Raw genomic sequence first — 20,094 nt, forward strand, 5'->3', positions numbered from 1 at the left:
GAAGCAAATGGACTGGGAAGCGAATGAGTCCACCTGGAAGGGGACTCACTTCTGTTTGTTAAAGGAAAACCATTTTCACGCACCCCATCAAGATACAGCCTGCCCACCTGCTGCCCAGAAACCCACTTCTCATCCATCCTCTCAGCTCACCTCCCTTTCCTTCCCTGCTCCTACCTGCCTGTTGCCCTGAGGGGGCTGGGCTAGCCTGGGTCCTTATCTCAGGCTATGGACTAAATGACCAGAGTCCAGAGGGGGAAACACTGTGAACCAAAGGAACGAGAGAAAAGTAGTCTTTCTCGGGTCCCCAGGCAGCCCAGCTCCCGGTTTTCTCTTGTCTAGGGAAACAATATCCTCTCATCATGCTTCCTAGAATGTGTATGGTCCCAGTCCTGGACCAGACACTGACTCCCCGGGTTTTCTGCTCCCTTGATTTCAAAGAACCTGGGAGCAAATGGGTTCTCCAGGTTTTCTCTGTCAGTTTTTCCATGACTTTTAGCCAAACATTGAACCTCTAGATTATAGTAACAATCCCTTCCCTCTGGAGATCATTTCTACAGCCCAAGAACGACATCTTGAGGCTGCTCTATCAGCTTGTTGACTCACTTCTTTCTCCTGGAGTCAGCCGAGGAGGGTGGAACATGATCTAAAGATTATCACCCCTGTTCAGTCCCACCTGGGCCATGTTCATGCTACAAGTTAAAAAGTAACCTCGTACCCAGGAACTATCCCTCGTGAACAGCCAGAAACCCAAGAGCCAGAAGCTGGATGGGACACACAAAAACATATAAGTCATTTTCTACTAGCTCTCCAGGCAGGGCATGAGTATCCAAACTGTCTTCAGAGGTAGAGAGAAGGAGAGGACTTTGGGGAGAAATGTGGGGGGTGGGGGTGGACAGCTCTGTTGTGAGCCCCGATCTTGTCAAGCAGACCACCTAGGGCATTAGCTGCTGCTGGGGCTCTGCAGAGACTAATAGGGCCAGCTCAGGAACAAGGGTGATCGCTTTCCAAGAAAGAAGGGACCTTGAGTACTGCTGGGCAACCTCAGGTTGAGTGGATGGGGATCAAGAATTCTCCTCAGGGTAACAAATTGCATTCCTAGCCAAACAGGCAATAAATCATCCCAATTAGCAAAGAATCTCTCTGGTCAAGTGATCCTTAGCGTGTTTTCAAAAGAAATGAACGGGTTATCAGCACTTGGTCTCGCCTGAGATTCCTCTCACGGGCAGGAACACATCTTACCATGGCCTCTAAGGGCTTTTCTCTCTGGAAATGCCTGGTTGGCAGGGAACTCACACAATGCCACCAGTCAGACACAGAGCAACAGGACCATGGTCATCTGAAACCAGGGACTCAAATTCTGAGAAATGCTACTCTTCCCAGACTTGTGTGCCAGGTTTCAGAACCTGAGAGTCTTATTCCTGACCAAAGGGGTCTGGGGTTGTTGCTGGTGTGTGTGTGTGTGTGTGTGTGTGTGTGTGTGTGTGTGTGTGTGTATGAATTTGTGCATGCATGCATGTGTTGAAGAAGCAGAAGCGTCTCCGCCTTCTTTCCTGGGTGTGCTGAGACTGGCTATAGTGTCCTGTCAGAAGGGAAGTAAACCACAGGAGAGCATCAAGACTACGAACATAAAAACCACACACACTGATTCCTTCCAAGTTCTACAAGAAGTGGACAAAGGGAAAGAAATAAAGAAAAATAGCCCTTTGTGGTAAAGGGCATGCTGGGAAGGCGAGAGCCTGAGCCCTGTCCCCAGAGCATGCTGGGAGAATGGGCACCAGAGTCGCCTCTCTAGAGCATGCTGGGAGACGGACACCAGTACATCTCCAAGGGCTGCACTCCCCCCAACTCCCACCCTGTTCCCTTACCCACCCCCGACCCGCAGACTAGAGGAAAGTTTATCCAAAGACGACTGTGGAATGGGAAATCAACGGTTCTTCGCAGGCCCCCCACACTGTGGGGGTCAAGTCAGCCAGTGGGGAGAACAGTCAAGATGAAGACAGAGAAACAGAGGCAGAGAGAAAATGGGGTCTGACAGTGGCTGGAGGGGCCGGTGTGTCGGCACAAGACAAGGGGAAAGGAGAGAGCTGGGTGTCGCTAGCCCGAGGTGTTGATGTACAGCTGGCTCTTGAGGATGTAGTCGATGACTGGCTGGGACAGGTAATCCACGACATGGCCGTCCCCATGCTGCAGGGCCAGCCTGCAGGAGGAGAAACAGCAATCAGGTGGACATCCATGCCTAAGGAAGTGCACAGCCCTGGTCTGCCCTCTGCTTTCAGGAAAGGGTCTAAAGGTGCCCCCCCCCCCCACAGCACCCTGCCAGCAGCCTTTGCCTAGGTTGAGGGAACAGTATTGGCGAGATCCTCATCCCCACACAGACTGTCTCCCCACCCCCAATGACACCTTCATCTTGTCCTGCCACTGAGTAGAGACCTGGGAAAGTTGTTTTCTTTTACCTTTATTTACTTCGTGTGTGTGTGTGTGTGTGTGTGTGTGTGTGTGTGTGTCTGTCTGTCTGTCTGTCTGTCTGTCTCTGTGTCTCTGTCTGTGTGTATACACATGCCATAGCAGATGTGTGGCTGCCAGAGGGCAATATGTGGAACTCAGTTCTGTCCTTTGCCAGGTGGGTTCTGGGGATCGAACTCAGGTTGTCAACCTTGGGGACAAACTCCTTTCCCCCAAAGAGCCATCTCACTGGCCCATCAGGCAAGTTAGTTAAGCCCTTTTCTTCGGAACAATTAAGGTAACATTCGAGTGAGTTACATCCAATTATTTAGAGGATTAAATGAGTCATGTCAGGCATAGGGTTGACATTTTAGCTTTCCTAGTTTTTTCTTTTAATAAACTTTTTGTGTATTTTTAAGAACTCTTAGTTTATCCTTGTGGGTTTGTCTACATGCTGGGCTCATGAAAACTGGCCTCCTAGATCATTCTCCAGCTTGAGTTCCCATTTCCCCTCGCAGAAGCCCTTAGCCATGAGCCCATGGAAGGAAAGAGACAGCTGAAGGTTCCCAGGGACAAATCGATTCCTGCACACTTTTCCTCCGGTCTTCTGCTCTCTGCTCATTCCTTATACAACAGTCTCAGGATGTCACTGAACCTGCCTCTCTGCCTTCAGGGCAAGCCCTGCCTTTACCTTACAAGGCGCGTCCTGAGGTGTCTCCCTGCACATCAGAGCATTCTGAAAAGTGATCTCCAACAGTAGTTCCAACTTTATCAGACTCGGTGGAGAAGCCAAGCCTGAGTCCAACACCAGGAAATCCTGGTCTGGTTGGAACACAGGAGTTTGCACAGCCATAGAGTAACTTCCCCAAGTCTAAGGAACAACCATGTTGGAATCCAAGCCCTGCCCTCCTCTTTGCCCACTGTTCATGGTTTCTGCCCCAGCCTTCCAGTGGCTGCTACTCTGTGAATGTCTCCATCACTGTCTCCAAGGGAAGAAGCCCAGTAGACTATTTGAGTCCTTGGCTTATTTGTCTTCTCAGAAACATGTGACCAGAGGGCAATGATCTCCATTTGGACTCTTCCTCCTCAGCTACTAGGCACCCTGTTGGGGACTCCTAACTGTTCCTCAGACTTCACGGAAATGCTAGAAAGTTTGCTGTTCCTGCTAGCTGCTTTCTCTTTGCTCCTTGACTTTGTGAGCTCATCTGGACCTGGAATTTTTTCAATTAATTGGTTAGCATATGTGTATGAGAGTGTGCGTGTTCCACGGTGTAAGCATGGGATTGGGAGGACAACTTTCAGGAGCTGGTTCTCTCCTTTGCCATGTGTGTTCTGGGGGTTGAACTTGGGCAGTGAGACTTGCCAGCAGGTGCCTTTTTTACCAGATGAGCCAGCTTATTTTACCTGACACAGATGTTCATGGCTCTCAGTTTATACTTCCAAACTTCTATGTCCTATACATCTTACCATTTCACAAGACATTTCCATTTGGAGTTTATGGAGGAGACTGTTAACAGTCTCTAATATTAATTTCTCCCCCTTTTAGTTTTATTTAGATATGTAGCTACTGAGCAATGAACTATGTTTTTCAGCCTTCCTCCACCCACGTGCCATTGGGTTACTTACAACTCTGGATTACTTCATTATTTTTTAAAAATATTTATTTAGTCTTATTTTATGTGTATGGGTGTTTTGCTTTCATATACATCTGTGTATCATGTATATACAGTGCCTGCAGAGGCCTGAAGTGGGCATTGGATCCCCTGGAACTGTAGTTATAGATGGTCATGAGTTGACATAAGAATCCAATCTGGCCAGGCGGTGGTGGTGCACGCCTTTAATCCCAGCACTCGAGAGGCAGAGCAAGGTGGATCTCTGTGAGTTCAAGGCCAGCCTGGTCTACCAAGTGAGTTCCAGGAAAGGCACAAAGCTACACAGAGAAACCCAGTCTTGAAAAACAAAACAAAACAAAAACAAACAAACAAACAACAACAACAACAACAAAGAATCCAATCTGGATCTTCTGGAGGAGCAACCTCTAGTCCCTATTTATTTATTTTTGAGTAGGTTCTTGCTATGAAGCCCAGGCTACCACTGAATTTTTTATCTTCCTGCATCTACCGCCCGAGTATATGATCCATGGTGCCTGGGTGAGTCATCTTAAAGACAAAACTTCCTGCCTTGGGTTTCACCTTGTTCTTTCCCACTGGCTAAGAACAATCTCATCAGTAGATATGTTCACAACAATGGAGCTTCAGACTGAAGAGACCAGATTCAATCCCTTTGGACTTCTGTAAGTGACAACTATACAGCTACTTTATTTGAAACTCTGAACCTTGAGACCCACTTAATGGCAGCCTGGCTTATACTTTAACTAATAATGCATGACTTTCTCACCACCCAAAACAAAGAGTCCACAACTGAAAAATCCTCTTCTTCCCTCAAGCCAGCTGTTTCCTCATTTGAAAGTAAACAGGGAGCCGGGTGGTGGTGGCGCACACCTTTTATCCCAGCACTCGGGAGGCAGAGGCAGGCGGATCTCTGTGAGTTCAAGGTCAGCCTGGTCTACAGAGAGAGTTCTAGCACAGCCAGAGCTACTCAGAGAAACCCTGTTTCAAAAAACAAACAACAACAAAAACAAAGTAAACAGGGATAAATACATGAAGTCCAGAGGAGACTGAATCTAAGGGTGTGTGGTGGTTTGGATGAGAAAGGATCCCACAGGCATATATATTTGAATACTTGGCCCCTGGTTGGTGGAAGGGTTTGAAAGGATTAGGAGGTGTGGCCACGTTAGAGGAGGTGTGTCACTAGGGGTGGGCTTTGAGCTCTTTCTGCCTCATGGCTGTATGTGAGCTTTCAGCAACTGCTCTGGCACCACACCTGCCTGCCTGCTGCTCTGCTCCCCACCAGGATGGTCTTGGACTCCTTAGCTGAAACTCTAAGCCCCAAACAAATGTTTTCTTCTATTAGCTTCTTTTATTAGCCTTGGTCATGGTGTCTTATCAGAGCAATAGAAAAGTTTACCAAGACAGGTTGTCCTTGACTGAGGAAAGCTATGGAACCATTTAAATTGGTTTGGCCAGTGCCCCTGCCCATTGTCAACCATACCTGCTCTTGGTGGAGCTGACTACAGACATGGGATGGTTGATGTCATCCTTCACCACCATGATGTTGTTCTGGAAATCGAGCAGAAAAAACAGGTCACCAATCCTTCTCCTGGGCTACTGTGGTGGTTTGAATAGGTAATGCTCTCCACAGACTCATGTGTTTAAATGCTTGGCCTATAGGGAGTGGCACTATTAGGAAGTATGCCACTGTGGGGCAGGCTTTGAGGTTTCATATGCTCAAGCTATTCTCAGTGTGACATGCAATATCCTTCCGCTTCCCACAGATCAAGATGTAGAACTCTCAGCTCCTTCTCCAGCACCATGTCTGCCTGCGTGCTGCCATGCTTCCCACCAGGACAGTAATGGACTACATCTCTGAACTGTAAGCCACCCCAATTAAATGTTTTCCTTTATAAAAGTTGCCATAAGCTCAGGAGGCAGAGGCAGGCAGATCTCTGAGTTCAAGTCCAGTCTGGTCTACAGAGTGAGTTTCAGGACATCCAAGGCTAGCTACACAGAGAAACCCTGTCTCGAAAAACTAAAAAGAGTTGCCAATGTCATGGTGTCCCTAACTAAGACAGCTACTTTTGCTCCCTCACTCTCCCAGTCCCCAAGAACTTTCAGAGAAGGCTGTATCACAGGAATACACCAGCGGGGAATGGAAGACTTACTTTGTATTTGCGGAGTATTGAGGAGTGATTCATGATTCGGTCTGTGTCAGCTGCATCCCGGGGCACCACCACGATCCCAAAGTCCCCAACAATCACCTCCATCTGAAGAGAGGGAAAGCGATGGGAGGAGGGAGAGAGCAAAACAACCAGGTGGCTACAACAGAGTAGAGTGACAGACACTCTGTTGTTTTTCATGGAACTTCAAACATGAGTTTCCAATTCACCTTCTCAGCCCTATCAGTCAGCAACCTGAACTACTGCAGTAGCCTTCATAGGACGGGGAACCTTATCTGGCACAGAAGACACCTAAGAAATACTTCTAGACTGAATGAACGCCCTTTAGCATGTCTGAACAAGACCTTTCTAATCCTCGAAGCTCTTGTTTGAGTTCACCATGTCGCAAAACAGCATAAGTATCCAGAAGACACCCTCAGCGGTGAAACGGATTCTATTGTCCGGCATGTTTACCTCAGCCCTGAGTGGGACGGCATGAGAGAGACTGTTTTGCCCCCTTCTGTCCCATGGCTCAGTCATATGCTCTGGTGCCACCACAAGCAAAGACACACTCAGAAGGAATCCCCATGTGCACAGGTAGTGATGGGGCTGCTGGTTAATTCATATGCGGGCCTCTGAGATCAGCCTCTGGGGAAGCTCGATTCCTTATAAGAAACAAAACCCTTTCATTAAAAATCAAAAACAACTTTTTTGGGAGTGCTGTTGAGAAAGGATCTTGATATATAGCCTAGGCTAGCCTCAAACTCACCATCTACTGTCTTAGCCTTCCAAATGCTGAAATGACAGGTATGAGACGCCACACCAGCTCTTTATTTTCTTTTTTCTAATTAAAGGTATAATACAAGCTTGGGAAATAGAGAAAAAAATAGGAATCAGTCTCAACCACACAACCCAGGTGCCCACAGTTAACCCTTCAGCGTATGCCAGGCCTTTCCTGTCTATGAATGCTGTGTTAGATCCACATTAGCACTAAACTGCAATGTAAGGCATGAGGCCATAGCTCAATGGTAGAGTACTTTTCCAGAATGCACTGGGTCCTCCTACCACACACTGAAAAACTAAAACTTAAAAATCAATGGCTTATGTAGTAATTGCCTGCATTCCCTTCTCTTTTTTGGTAAGGTTTATTTTAACTCTACGTGCATGCATGCACACTGGAGTATAGGTGCCCATGGAGATCAGAAAGGATCCCCCTGGAGCTGGAGTTATGGACAGTTGTGAGCTGCCTAATATGAGTGCTAGGACTCACACTCAGGTCCTCTGTCAAAGCAACACACACTCTTAGCTAAGTCATCTCTCCAGCCCTGGCTTGTATCATTTTCACTTAGCGTTACATCATGAGGAGTCGGTGACATAACTGAGATTCGTTGAGGGCCAGCCACATGGGTCAGCAGGTAAAAGCACTTGCTCTCAAGTCTGATGACCAGAATTCAACACCTGGAATCCACATGGTGGGAGGAGAGCCAATCCTGCAACTTGACCCTTGACCTCCATACCACGCAACTCTGCACACTAAATAAGTAAAAATTACATGGAAACACGGGTTTTTAAAAAATACTTTCTATATTTCATCGTAGTCATTGAGTAAGGAAAGTTATTAGTAACTTCATAGTTACTGCAACATAACTCTGGTACAAACATTTTAATAAATATCTTGATACATAAATCTTTTATTACAGCTCTAATTATTTCCTCAGGGTAAGAAGTAACATAATTGGATAAAAGGATGTGAACTTGGAGTATTTCAGGCTTTTAAGATATATTAACAAATTGCCTTCTAGAAATGTGCCGATATTCATTTTCAAGGAGCTTGGAATTCACAGCATTTGGTAGGCTTGGAGCAGGTTTAGATCCCGACAGTTATGGGTCCCAGAGGAGGAGGAAGGATGATGTGCCTGGTAAGCAGTTCAGCTCATTGAGCAAGATCTGCTTTGGGGGTAAAGGACTCAGAATTTCCCCCATCCCCCATAATTCTTCCAACTAGTTTCACAAAAACAAAAATGATGAAGAACTGTGGTCTGTTGTGGAATATGATTTTAACGAGGCAAAGATGTGCTACATTTATTTATGCTGCACAATAGTACTTTAACGGTGTAAAGGTGTGTTACATTTGTTTTGCTGCATTTGTTTGACCATGTAAGGATGTGGGTTTAACTATGTAAAGATGTGTTGCATTTGTTTTCCCTTGCCTGCCTAAGGCACCTGATTGGTCTAATAGAGAGCTGAACGGCCAATAGCTAGGCAGAAAAAGGATAGGCAGGGCTGCCAGGCAGAGAGAATAAATAAGAGAAATCTAGGCTCAAAAAGAAGAGGAACAAGAGAAGGAGGAGAGAATGAGGGACCCATCCAGGGCAAGAAGCCAGACAGCTGCCGCCAGCCAACCAGACATGAGAAGCAGTGGAAGTAAGATAAAGTATAAGAAAGAAAAGTAAAAAGCCCCGAGGCAAAAGGCAGACAAAGAGAAACAGGTTCATTTAAGTTAAAAGAGCTAGCCAGGCACTAAACTAGGCCGAGCATCCAAAACTAATAAGTCTTTGTACCATGATTTGGGAGCTGATGAGTGGTAGCCAAAGAGAAAAAGCCGGGTACAATCAGTGGTCTATTCTTCTCTACCAGAAAATTTCACACTGTCAGAATGCCATTGTAAGCCTGATTCAGTGTGTGTGTGTGTGTGTGTGTGTGTGTGTGGTGGTGTAGTGTGTGGGGGGGGTTGTAGGTTATAGGGTATGTGTGTGTGGTGTGGTGTGTGTGGTATGGTATATGGTGTGTGTATGTATTCGTGTGTGTGTGTGTGTGTGGGGGGTGGTGGTGGTGGTATATGGTGTGTGTGGGTGGTGTGGTGGGGTGTGTAGGGTACAGGGTGTGTGTGGTGTGGTATGTATGTGGTGTGGTGTGTGTGTGGTGTGTTTGTGGTGGGGTGTATAGAATATAGGGTATGTGTGGTATGGTGTGGTGTGTATGTGGTATAGTGTATGGTGTGTGTGTGTGTGTGTGTGTGTGTGTGTGTGTGTGTTTATGTTTATATGTGTGTGGTGCATACATACCCTTGGGTGTTTCTAGGCCCGTTTACTCTGCTTTCCCCATTTCTTAACACAGGATTGCAGCTAAAAATCTGAAGTTGATGAAGTAAAAGGTCAGTCTTGAACACTCTAGGTGGAGAGAGACTATGAGCTAGACACAGTATCAGCGCCTCCACTGGGTCCTGACGTTTAGATACGGAGCAGCGTGTTTTATCTAGGTGGGGTTCAAACTGAGTAGGTTTGCTTCAAGGCTTTTGTCCTGTAGGCCTGGCCCTGTTCAGGAGAAGCAAGACAGGAAGCCAGAGGGAGACCCGGCTCCTCTTGCCATGGCGTTTAGACCATGCAATGGGTTCACTAGTCAGTAACGGATTCTCAAACTTGTCTATACACTGGAATTGCCTGAGGAGAGACAGTTGAGACAGCACTCACTACCAAGCCACTGGGTTCAATCCTTAGTTCAATTCCTTAGACCTATATGGTAGGAGAAACAGACTCCTGCAAGTTGTTCTCTGACCTCCACGCATGAACTGTGGTGCATGCGTGCCTGTCCACACACACAAAATACACAAAATACACAAATCAAAATCAATAAATAATGCAATTTTAAAATTGAAAAAAGAAAAGAATTACCCAAGGAACTTTAAAAATCCCTAACATGGACCTCATACCCAAGATCACTTAAACTAGAATCTCTCAGAATGGGACCCAGGCATCAGCACGTTAAGAAAAATAAAATTCTCCATGTAATTCCAATGTGCAACTGAGTTCACGAGTCAGTCATATATAGAATTAGAACTGGAAAAATTAGGGTGCCAGGGAAGAGAAGGGAGCAGGGGAGGGAAGACAGAAAAGAATTCACTGAAGTGAGAGCACACAGAGATCCCTGCCTGCCCCTGAGGTTGTCTTCCGACAATCTAGCGTGGGTAATGGTGGGCCTGCCTCCCTCTGCTTGACTCTAGGAGCCAGACAATGTGCATCTGATGGGCGCTCTCCGTACGATGTGTGCGATAATGAAGGGATGTGGGAGAGGCTGTTCCAGTTCAGAGCGTGACCAGAAAGGCTCAGTGGCAGTTGGCGTTCATGAGGGAATTGCTCGTTAGGTGATATTAGTCCAGCTGCTGACTTCCACTCAGGACCTAATGATCTGACGCTCAATCAAGAGCTGTGCCAAGGCTTGGTGGGTGGCAGGCATGTGGAGTCCTTCCTGCTGGAGATCTTCCTCCTTTCTAATAATGGGTGACAGCCTTACCCCTGGGAACCACCGATGGGTGAGGGGATGGTGAGACCTTCAGGTTAGCAGTCTCTCTCCCTGGCTTCAGGTCAGGCACCAGAGATCATCTCTGCTATTTGGGGCGGTGGACTTGATTTTCATGCCAGAGTGTGTGGGTGGACAAAGATGTCAGGTAGTGAATTGTCCGCCCCGGGGGGAATTCGGCTGTCTATCCTACCCTGATCTCTCTGGTTCAGGCTCCCAGCTAGACACCCCCTCCTCCCCCAGCTTTCCTGGTTCTCCTTCCTCTTCCGATGTTCCTTTTTGGCCTCTGGGCTTATTCTCACCCCCCTTGACCTTGGCACACTGGACTCTGCTAGGCTTCACTGTCCTTGAACCTCACACTCACACCCTCAATGATTTCATTCCATTTCAAAGCTAATATAAAGACACACTAAAGGCTTTTGAATCAACATTTCCAGCATAGGACGCATTTCTATCTTAATGTGTTCATGAGCCTCTGGACCTGCTATTATGAACAACAGGCTCTCTGGAAGTTTGGATGAGACTGTCCCTGATAGGTCCAGATGTTTGAATACTAGATCTCTGGGTGGTGGAGCTGTTTGGATAGGTTTAGGAGGTGTGTGACCTTACTGGAGACCTTACTGGAGAAAGTCTGTCCCTGGGGGCAGGCTCTGAGGTTTCAAAAGCCCCCTGCCATTGCCGATGCACTCTCTCTGCTTCCGGTTTCTGTTCAAGATGTGAGCCCTCAGCTTGCTGTTACACCCGCCAGGCCTTGGTCTTCAATCGCGGACTCTAACTCTCTGGACCACAAGCCCAAATAAACTCTTCCTTCTAGAAGTTCTCCTGGTCATGGTGTTTTATCACAGAAACAGAAGAGTAAGTAATACAGCGCCCGTCTCCCCAAGTGTTTTTCCTACGTTATTTCTTATTATTGTACAAGCAAAAGTCTTGGCGTTTTCTTATTTTTTCTCTTTCTTTCATATCTTATATCCAGTCTTCAGTGAAGCCCAGTTAATTCTGTCTTCAAAACAAATGTCTGAGCCAGGTTTGGTGGTGTCTGCCTGTGATCCCTGTGCTGGGAAGTGGAGGTAGGAAGATCAATAGTTTAAGGCTGCCTGGGTTACAGGAGACTCTGTCTCAAAACAACCAAACCAAACCAAACCTCTTGTGACTTTGCTCAGTTTCTCATTCTGGGTCCAAGTTTCCTCTGGTTCAATGACCCCCCAAAATATCGAGTTCCCAATCCCTGGCTGAATCTTGTGACTGTTACCTTATATGATTAAACCAAGAGGACTTAATCTTGTGATTACTCTGGTTTATCCAGGTGGCCCTAACATCAGTAAGCAGTGCCCTTCGAAGGGGGCGGTAGAGAGGAATTGAATCTAAGAGAGAACATGAATGATCTGAAGGAAGAGGAGGAGGCCAGAAGCTGGCACACAGCACATAAAGCTTCCTGTCCAGAAATGTCAGCGAGCTGACTGCCCCAGACCCTCGGGGAGGATAAACAGTCAATGTATATAACTGCAGGAGAGTGGTCTGTGTTCACAACCACCAAGTCTGTGCTATCAGGGTAGTCCTGTACCCCATCCTTCTTTCTCACTTGGATTATTCTGGCCTTCCTGTTCATCTCTTGCCTTTTTCAGTCTGTTCCCAACAGCCAGATTTTCTCTTTTGGGTTAAGTTAAATATTAATCCTGGGGTTGGGATACAGCTCAGTGATAGAGTGCTTGCCAGGTATGCATGAAGTCCCGGGTTCAATCCCCAGTGCTGCTGTAAACCAGGCAAGGTGGTACACACCTCTAATCCCAGCACTCGAGAGCTGGAGGCAGGAGGATTAGAAGCTGCTGGTCATTTTTAGCTACACAGAGAGTTTGAGGCAGGCCTGGGATACATGGAACTCTATCTGGTAAACAAACACACAAACAAACTAAATAGAAATAAGTGAGTAAATCCTCATCCTTTGCACATATGTGCTACAAGTCTAGTTGAGAATTGTAACTTAGCCTTTCTGGATCTGAGCGGTGGCAAGAACAAGTCCTCAGGAGACAGTGAGTGGAGAGAGTCAGGAAGAAGGCAGGCAGTCCACTCCCTAGGAAGGAGCAGTGCCGTGTGGCGGCAGCAGGGATGGTCAACAGAGAAGCTACTGGAAAAGTTCTAGTCACAAGGGCCCAAGGAACTACAGACGCATCTCATGGCCTCAGGGGTAGGGTGTGGAAGTGAGTTTTGCTGATCTGCAGAAAGACGAAGTTGTATTTAGAAAATGGCAGCTAATTATTGGAGATGGTTGCAGCAGAAACTGCTTAGCTAACTTCCACAGCCCGGATCTCACTGACAGAATGGACCACGTGACTGGGGGTGGGGGAACCGGTAGCTGAAGCTCCTGGTGGTGCCAGTCACTGTACAACTGACCAAATTCTGTATTTACAGAATTGCAATTTATAATTGTAAATACAGAAAGCCTCTGTCTAATGCATGGCACCAGTGGGTCTACCAGATCCAGAAGATTCTGAGAATGGAGACCAGAGGGACGCGGCCAAATGTAAGGGGTGCACCATGGAGAAGGGGTCAAAGCCTGACCCCACACATCATAGGAAAGGACTAAGGAAAGACTTGTCAGTCTACTAAAGCCCTCAGATCCTCTTTATGATCCCTTTTTGGGGAAAGAAAAATGCTAGAGAAGCCATACTTGACTTGGAACGTTTGGGGAGTTTCATGGGTCCTGGAGAGGCCACCAGGGACAAGAGGGGTGCCGAAGCTGAGCCACCTAAACCGGCTACGCAAGAGCCTATTATTGGTGAAATTATTAAGGCCACTCCACGTAGTTAAAAAGGAGGTTTATTTTGTGGGCTAACTTACAAGTGAGGGGATAGCTAACAGGGTTTCTGGTTTAACTTACAGGGCACTATACTGAACCTTCGGGTGGTATGGGATGAGGACAGGCACCAGGGAGATTCCAGTGAGTGTTAGCATTTAGACATTACCTGGCCGGCTCCTTGGGCACCTTGCCAATAAGCAGGCAGTACCTTGGCCCGCTCAGGGTCCTAACAATATCATTCTAGCTTGTGCTAAGCCTGCTTTTTTTTTTTTTTTTTTTTTTTTTTTTTTGAGCTGAGGATGGAACCCAGGGCCTTGAGCTTGCTAGGCAAGCGCTCTACCACTGAGCTAAATCCCCAGCCCCTTAAGAGTTGGGCTCTGTCCACCTTTCTCTCTCTCTCTTCCTTTGCTTCCCACGAGGCTGTGTCTGCACCTCCTCTTTTCCCCTTCCCATCTCTCCTCTTCTTCCTCTCCTCTCCTCAGCTCCCCTCTCCCCCACCCCAATAAAACTCCATGTGAGCACTGTCTCCATGGTGTGAGTGACTTTCCGCTGGGCCCCTTGGCTCCCACCTGCCGAGGCTGCTGCCCGCCATTTTTAAATGCAACAGGGAGATTCCTCTGTGTGGTAAGGGATGGTTAGGACACACATCTAGTACATCTGGTTCCAGGACCTTGAGGACACTGAGGTCTGGGGTTGAGCATTTGTTCCAGCTCTTCCTGTGGGTCTTGCCCTCAGGAGTGTGGAGGCGAGGTGAGGGAGGAGGTGAACAGGGCAGACGTGATCATTAAATCTCACTCCTGATGCAGCCAGTGTACCCTCACCCTGCCAGACCCTCAAAGACAGGGTCACACTGGTCCTCCTACTGATCTCAGGCCTGTATGTCAGGCCTCAGAAGTGGAGTCCCTCACATTCATCCTGCTTCAACATCCTGCCCAGCCCAGCTTTGATCCTATCTTGCATCTTCGGGTTAAAGTTTTCCAGTAGAGACGGAGGTTGGAAAGAAGAGAGGAAGTAGGTGGAGGTAAATTCTGCTTCCCCAATATGGGAATCTGAGAGAAGGATATGAGACATGTCGAAGCAGGAAGCAACTTGGCCTCGGGGGAGAGAGCACTTATGACCTAGCAGGCAAAGATCTTGGAAGGAATGTGGAGTCATCACCACCCCTCCGAGAGGCTCAGTTCTAAGACCTGCCCTGCTGACTTTCAGGGATGCTTGAGCAGATACCCTGTGATCTTAACCAGACACCTTCCTGGAGGCTAACGATGTACACTTGAGAAAACAGAGATGAGTCCATCTTTATTCTAATGAACGACAGTAAATATTAGTAGCTACCATATGGGTTGCAGACCCAGCAGCCAGAGACCATCACAGAAATCCACAGCTAGTCAGAATGTAGAAAACAGTTTACCATGGAGTGCACAGCCCCAGTCCATACATTTACAACTCCCTCCCCGCCAACACACACCTAAGGCTCAGGGAACCTCTTGGAAGAGGGGAAGATTGTAAGAATCAGAGGACCAGGACATCTGCAAGAGATGTGTCTTCTATATATGACCAGGAGGCTGCACCAATGAAACTCAACAATACGGTGCCTAAACGAGACTTGAACAGTATCAGTTGACATGCCAACGTGGACAGGGAAATCTCAAGGGTCCACATGCCTGCATGAGGAGCTATAAAAAATCAATGACTCCAAGAGGAGAAGCAATCTTCCCGGGGACGAGTCCCTTATCCAATACCGAGTGATCAGCCCTAAAAACACATACACACACATATAAAAAGAATAAAACATTTAAATAACTTAAAAATACAAATCGAGTGGTTAAACAAAAGATTATTTTTAACTGTATTGCCTCTGTGAAGGATATGGGCAAGTTAATGTTCAGTGAATCATCTTGAAGTGACTAACACATTATGAGCAATTGGCAAAATTAGCCAAATAAAACAAACAAACCCAGATTATGATGATGGTAGGTTTCATCCCAATACAGAGAGAGGCCACTTAGAATATTCTAATCAGGGGCTGGAGAGATGGCTCAGAGGTTAAGAGCACTGACTGCTCTTCCAGAGGTCCTGTGTTCAATTTCCAGCAACCACATGGTGGCTCACAACCATCTATAAAGAGATATGGTGCCCTCTTCTGGCCTGCAGGCATATATGCAGGCATATACATAATAAATAAAATCTTTAAAAAAAAAAAAAAAAGAATGTTCTAATCAGAGGACTTGACTTCATTAGCAATAGGACCCAAGATGCATTGACTGCCCTAGAGGCCAGGGACATTTCCTCCTTACAAGTGTCTTCCGAGGTGAGTGTCTCCACTCTCAGCTCTGAGATGGAGAAACCAACTTGAGTCTACATAGCTAGTGGGTGAATTTGAACCCCTCGGGTCTTTCCATTGCCTCACACTTCTTATAGATTCATCCATAAGACTCGTATTTTAGCGACTTGAAAATTCTCCAGTTTAAAAATACTTGGTGATGTGTGGTGGTGCAGACCTGTAATCCCAGAGCTCAGGGGCTGAGACCCAAGAATCATGGTTTTGAGGACAATTTGGGCTACATAGCAAGATCCTGTCTTTGGAAAAAAAAAATGAAAAGAAAGATATAAAGGGAGAATGGAAAACACCCACCCATACACCAGCACCAGCACCACCTGCTCTTAAAGGGAAAGAAAGGAAGGAAGGAAGGAAGGAAGGAAGGAAGGAAGGAAGGAAGGAAGGAAGGGAGGAAGAAAAAGATTTCAGTCCTTTCTTACCACAGCCTAAATCCTCAGTTCGTTGTTCTGTATTGCCCCCTATAGCCTGCAGTTGTAGGTACTTCTAGATGGGCAAAGAGATGAAAGGGGAGAGCTGCTTTCATGTCTTTAGCATAAAACCCCCTGTCTGTGAGAGCTCTAAACCACTTCCCAGCAGAGCATCCTCTAGACTGCTCTGGCTTCTGTCCGTGTCTGGGAGGAAGGCTAGGCCAGAGCTAGTTGGATCAGAGTCAGGCAGCCAGGAGTATACTTCCAGGATGCTCCTTCATGCAAATAAATGGAGGCTCCTCCAGGGGGCTTCCCAGAGGAAATCAACCCCAGTGCACTGTGGACTTGACAGGAAGTGTGGGAAGGCCCAGAGTTCCCGACTCATCGCAAACGTCCACAAACCAAATCAACTGCACCTCTTACATGGGAACCGTGGGGAGGAAACAGCCCCAAGTCTTGCCCCACTTGGACTGGAGGTCCTTCCCTTGTGGATTCAGCTTGGGTTTTAGCAGTGTGAGGACCTAATCCCCCAGGGATGGAAGAGTCCCACAGGCTTCCTGCTTCCTGACTGGAGTTGGACAGTCTGATAAAAAGCCATCTGAGCCTGAATAACCACGTTTGTCTTTGCTCTATTTATCCGGGGGCCCTGGGATTTCTTCTGGAGTGGTTAATGCCCCCGGCTCTTCCTCTGTTTATTTTCTTTGGTTATTTTCCCAGAGCTGATGGATGTAGGAAGCAGTCAGTCCACGACTGGTTGGTTGGAGGCATGTAGGGCACAACCAGTGAAAAGTAGTCCACAGAATGTGAGGCTTTGGGAAGTACAGGAAGAAAAGAAAACAGCCTCCTTGTTGGCCGATTTCTGGTGTTAGATATTGAACCCTTTGGGGCAGACATTGACGCGTGCTTGTTTAAAATGCCGATGTCCTGACAATGGCCCATACAGGTGATCATGACACTTGATGACCTCTGCACACTTCATCCAAACTCAGTGCCTTTCCAGGAGAAATGAAGACCAACTCATTCACCTGCCATTTTCTCCCAAGTCTTGTTCCCACCACTGGATCTTTCCAGCCGCCTCCCCACGTGAAAATCTCTTCTCTCTGCATCTACTAGACCAGGGCCAGGCCATGATTCAACACCCAGTTGTGCCCTCTCCGAGGCCAGCTTTGAGGGATGGCTGCCATTATTCTGCTTGTCTGTTTTGGGTTTTTTTTTTTTGTTGTTTGTTTTTTTGTTTTTTTTCCCCGAGGCAGGTTTCTCTGTGTAGCTTTGCACCTTTCCTGGAACTCACTCTGTAGACCAGGCTGGCCTCGAACTCACAGAGATCCACTTGCCTCTGCCTCCCGAGTGCCACCAACACCCGGCTAGAAGTATAGATTTTTTTTGTTTGGTTTTTATCTTTCTGAGACTGGAGCACCCACTTGGTATAAATAGGAAGTGTTTTATCACAGTCCTGGTCATATTTTCTCAAAACTACATCACAGCATTTCTTTTCTTTTTTTAAAAGGTTTATTTATTTATTATGTTTACAGTGTTCTGCCTGCATGTGTACCTGCAGGCCAAAAGAGGGCGCCAGATCACATTACAGATGGTTGTGAGCCACTATGTGGTTGCTGGGTATTGAACTCAGGACAGCCAGTGTTCTTAACCTCTGAGCCATCTCTCTAGCCTGCTTTCTGTTTTTTTATCTGGATAAAGGATCTGAAGACTTATGTGAAACCCCGTTCTGCTGTTCAATAGTTGTACTATCAAGAACAAGTCCCAACCTGTTTAGGCCTCCCTTTTCATGTATATTTTTAAATTGTCACATTTATTTATTTATTCGATGTGTGTGTGTGTGTGTGTGTGTGTGTGTGTGTGTGTGTGTGTGTATGTGCGCGCGCGCGCGCGCACCCGCCAGGTCGTGTATGTGGAAGCCAGAGGACAACTTGCTTGAATTGACTCTCTCCTCCCACATGGGTTGAGATTGAACTCAGGTCATCAGAATTGACAGCAAGTGCCTTTACCCATCTTGCCAGCCCCTTTTTCATATTTTTAAGGTGGGAGTTCCATATCACAGGGATTAAATTGAATAATCTGTGAGATAAAGCCAAATACAATTCATTTATTGTGGGTCTTTCCCACTAGAAAGCACAGAGAATAGCTGAATATCTTGTTTTTATCTGCTCTCCCAGCTGTGGCCTAGTGATTATAGTCACATAGTAGGTGCTCAAAAGTATCTCATAAATGGAAGAATCAGCCATGGCTCTCAATGCATCCTTTAATCTTAGCTGCTCACAAGGCTGAGGCGGGAGGATTGTCAATTAAAGAAACTTAGGAAAACTGTCTTTAAAATGAAAACCACAGGCTGGGAAGATGGCTCAGCAGGTAAAAGTGCTTGTCACGTAAGTCTGAGGACCTGGGTTCGATCCCTGGCACCCACAAAAAGGTGCAAAGAGAAGCAGTTCCACAAAGTTGTCCTGACTTCCACTTGCGTGCTCCGGCACTTGAATGACATATAATAATAAATAAAACAAAATAATTTGTAAAAGAAAAATTAAGAAAGAGAAACAGGGATATAGCTTAGTGGCTAGCATGTGTTAAACCTGGAGCTCAAATTCCTAATACTTAACAAAAACAAAAAGAATAATGAAATCACAGCCAACAGTTACCAAGAACTAACTGGCTAAGTTCAAAAACTTCTACACTTCCTATATGTTTAATTTCATGTTGGATAATGAATATTATATATCATTAATAACAAGGGCATTTTAGCCTGCAAGAACCTCGCGGGCAAATACATGCTTATGTTCACAAGGGCACTGTTGAAAGATTGACTGAAGGAAGGAATGCTTCAATCAGAATTAACAGGCCTACCTTCCGCTATGGGATGGACAGAGCACTGGCGTCGGCAGAGCCCTACACAAAGGCTGAGTTTGGTTTAAGGGGACAGTGAAGAAAAAAATCACAGTGCTGGCTGACCTTAATTTAATGTAGCTCCTGATCCACGTCCGGGTACCTGCACAGGTGTTTCTGTCAGGGTGCAGAAAAACCAAGAACGAGGGCACTTGAGGGAGATGTGATGGTTGATATGATGGTCAACTTGATGGGACTTAGAATCACCATGGAGACACACCTCTGGGCATGCCTGTGAGGGTGTCTATAGACCCTTAACTAAGGAGGAAAGAGCCGCCCTGTGTGCAGGGGGCACCATCCTGTGGGCTGGGGACCCAGCCTGAAAAGAACAGAGAAAATGAGCACAGCACCAGCATTGGTCCCCTCTGTTTCCTGACTGGGGACTGTGGCCAGCTGCCTCATGGCCCTGTTGCCAATGGCCTCTGTGCGGTGATGAACTCCACTAAACTGAGCCAAAATGAACCCTTCTTTTAAGTTGCTTTGTCAGAGCAGTGAGAATACAAGCAAATGGAGGAAACTAGCCTGCTAAGGAAGGCGGGATGGACAGAGTGCTAGCTAGCTCTGGAGCTCGGAGCCTAGTCCAGGAGCCGGGCTCTTGATTTCCCCCGACCCCAGAAACCAAGAGTGAAAATGCCAATCAGGAGGCCACACAGCAGCTCTTTTGTGCTCCACTTGAGAGAAACTTGATGAATATGTACGGAATTTTCTCTCCATGGAATGTGAGGGGATGGGTGTGTCACTGGTCACAGAAGGTCAGAATTCACTGTGGACTGATACATCTTTGTGCCTAATGGACACTGCCACTGGGGAACTGCATGGCTGGGTATGGAGGAGTCCTTGATAGAGAGTTTTGGTTCAGGACTTTGGAGCAAGGGGTCTTGACTCTGGAGCAGACTGGGAGAGGCTGTGACAGTCCTGCTGTGGGACAGTCCCACTCAGCCAGTTTCTAAAGATGTTAACAGTTTCAGTTCACACAGTAGGCTGCTCCCCAGCACTTCTGAACAGAAGTAGGAACGGGGTCCTGTGTCTTCTTCTGTTTGAACTGGGACTTTTTTTTACATCAGAGCCCGGCATAGTTAGATATTATTTCCCCTTTACCTCTGAACAACGGTTCTCAGAACCTCACAAACTGGGAAGACTCAGGAGC

At 46.8% G+C, this 20,094-nt stretch overlaps 1 protein-coding gene across 2 annotated transcripts in view; it reads right to left on the minus strand.

Annotated features, from left to right (window-relative positions):
• Positions 1–1,914: 1,914 nt before the first annotated feature.
• The window catches only part of Nmnat2 (nicotinamide nucleotide adenylyltransferase 2), a 162,629-nt gene continuing 144,449 nt past the window's right edge, over positions 1,915–20,094 (minus strand). For both annotated transcript variants that reach the window (XM_036202266.1, XM_036202267.1), the window contains exons 9-11: positions 6,224–6,325; positions 5,554–5,621; positions 1,915–2,197 (exon numbers count right to left, since the gene is read on the minus strand). In XM_036202266.1, the coding sequence (XP_036058159.1) occupies positions 2,095–2,197; positions 5,554–5,621; positions 6,224–6,325 (273 nt within the window). In that variant the 3' untranslated portion in view covers positions 1,915–2,094. The remainder of the gene's footprint in view (positions 2,198–5,553; positions 5,622–6,223; positions 6,326–20,094) is intronic.

The sequence above is a fragment of the Onychomys torridus genome, chromosome 11 (assembly GCF_903995425.1).
Source record: "Onychomys torridus chromosome 11, mOncTor1.1, whole genome shotgun sequence".
Taxonomy (NCBI): domain Eukaryota; kingdom Metazoa; phylum Chordata; class Mammalia; order Rodentia; family Cricetidae; genus Onychomys; species Onychomys torridus.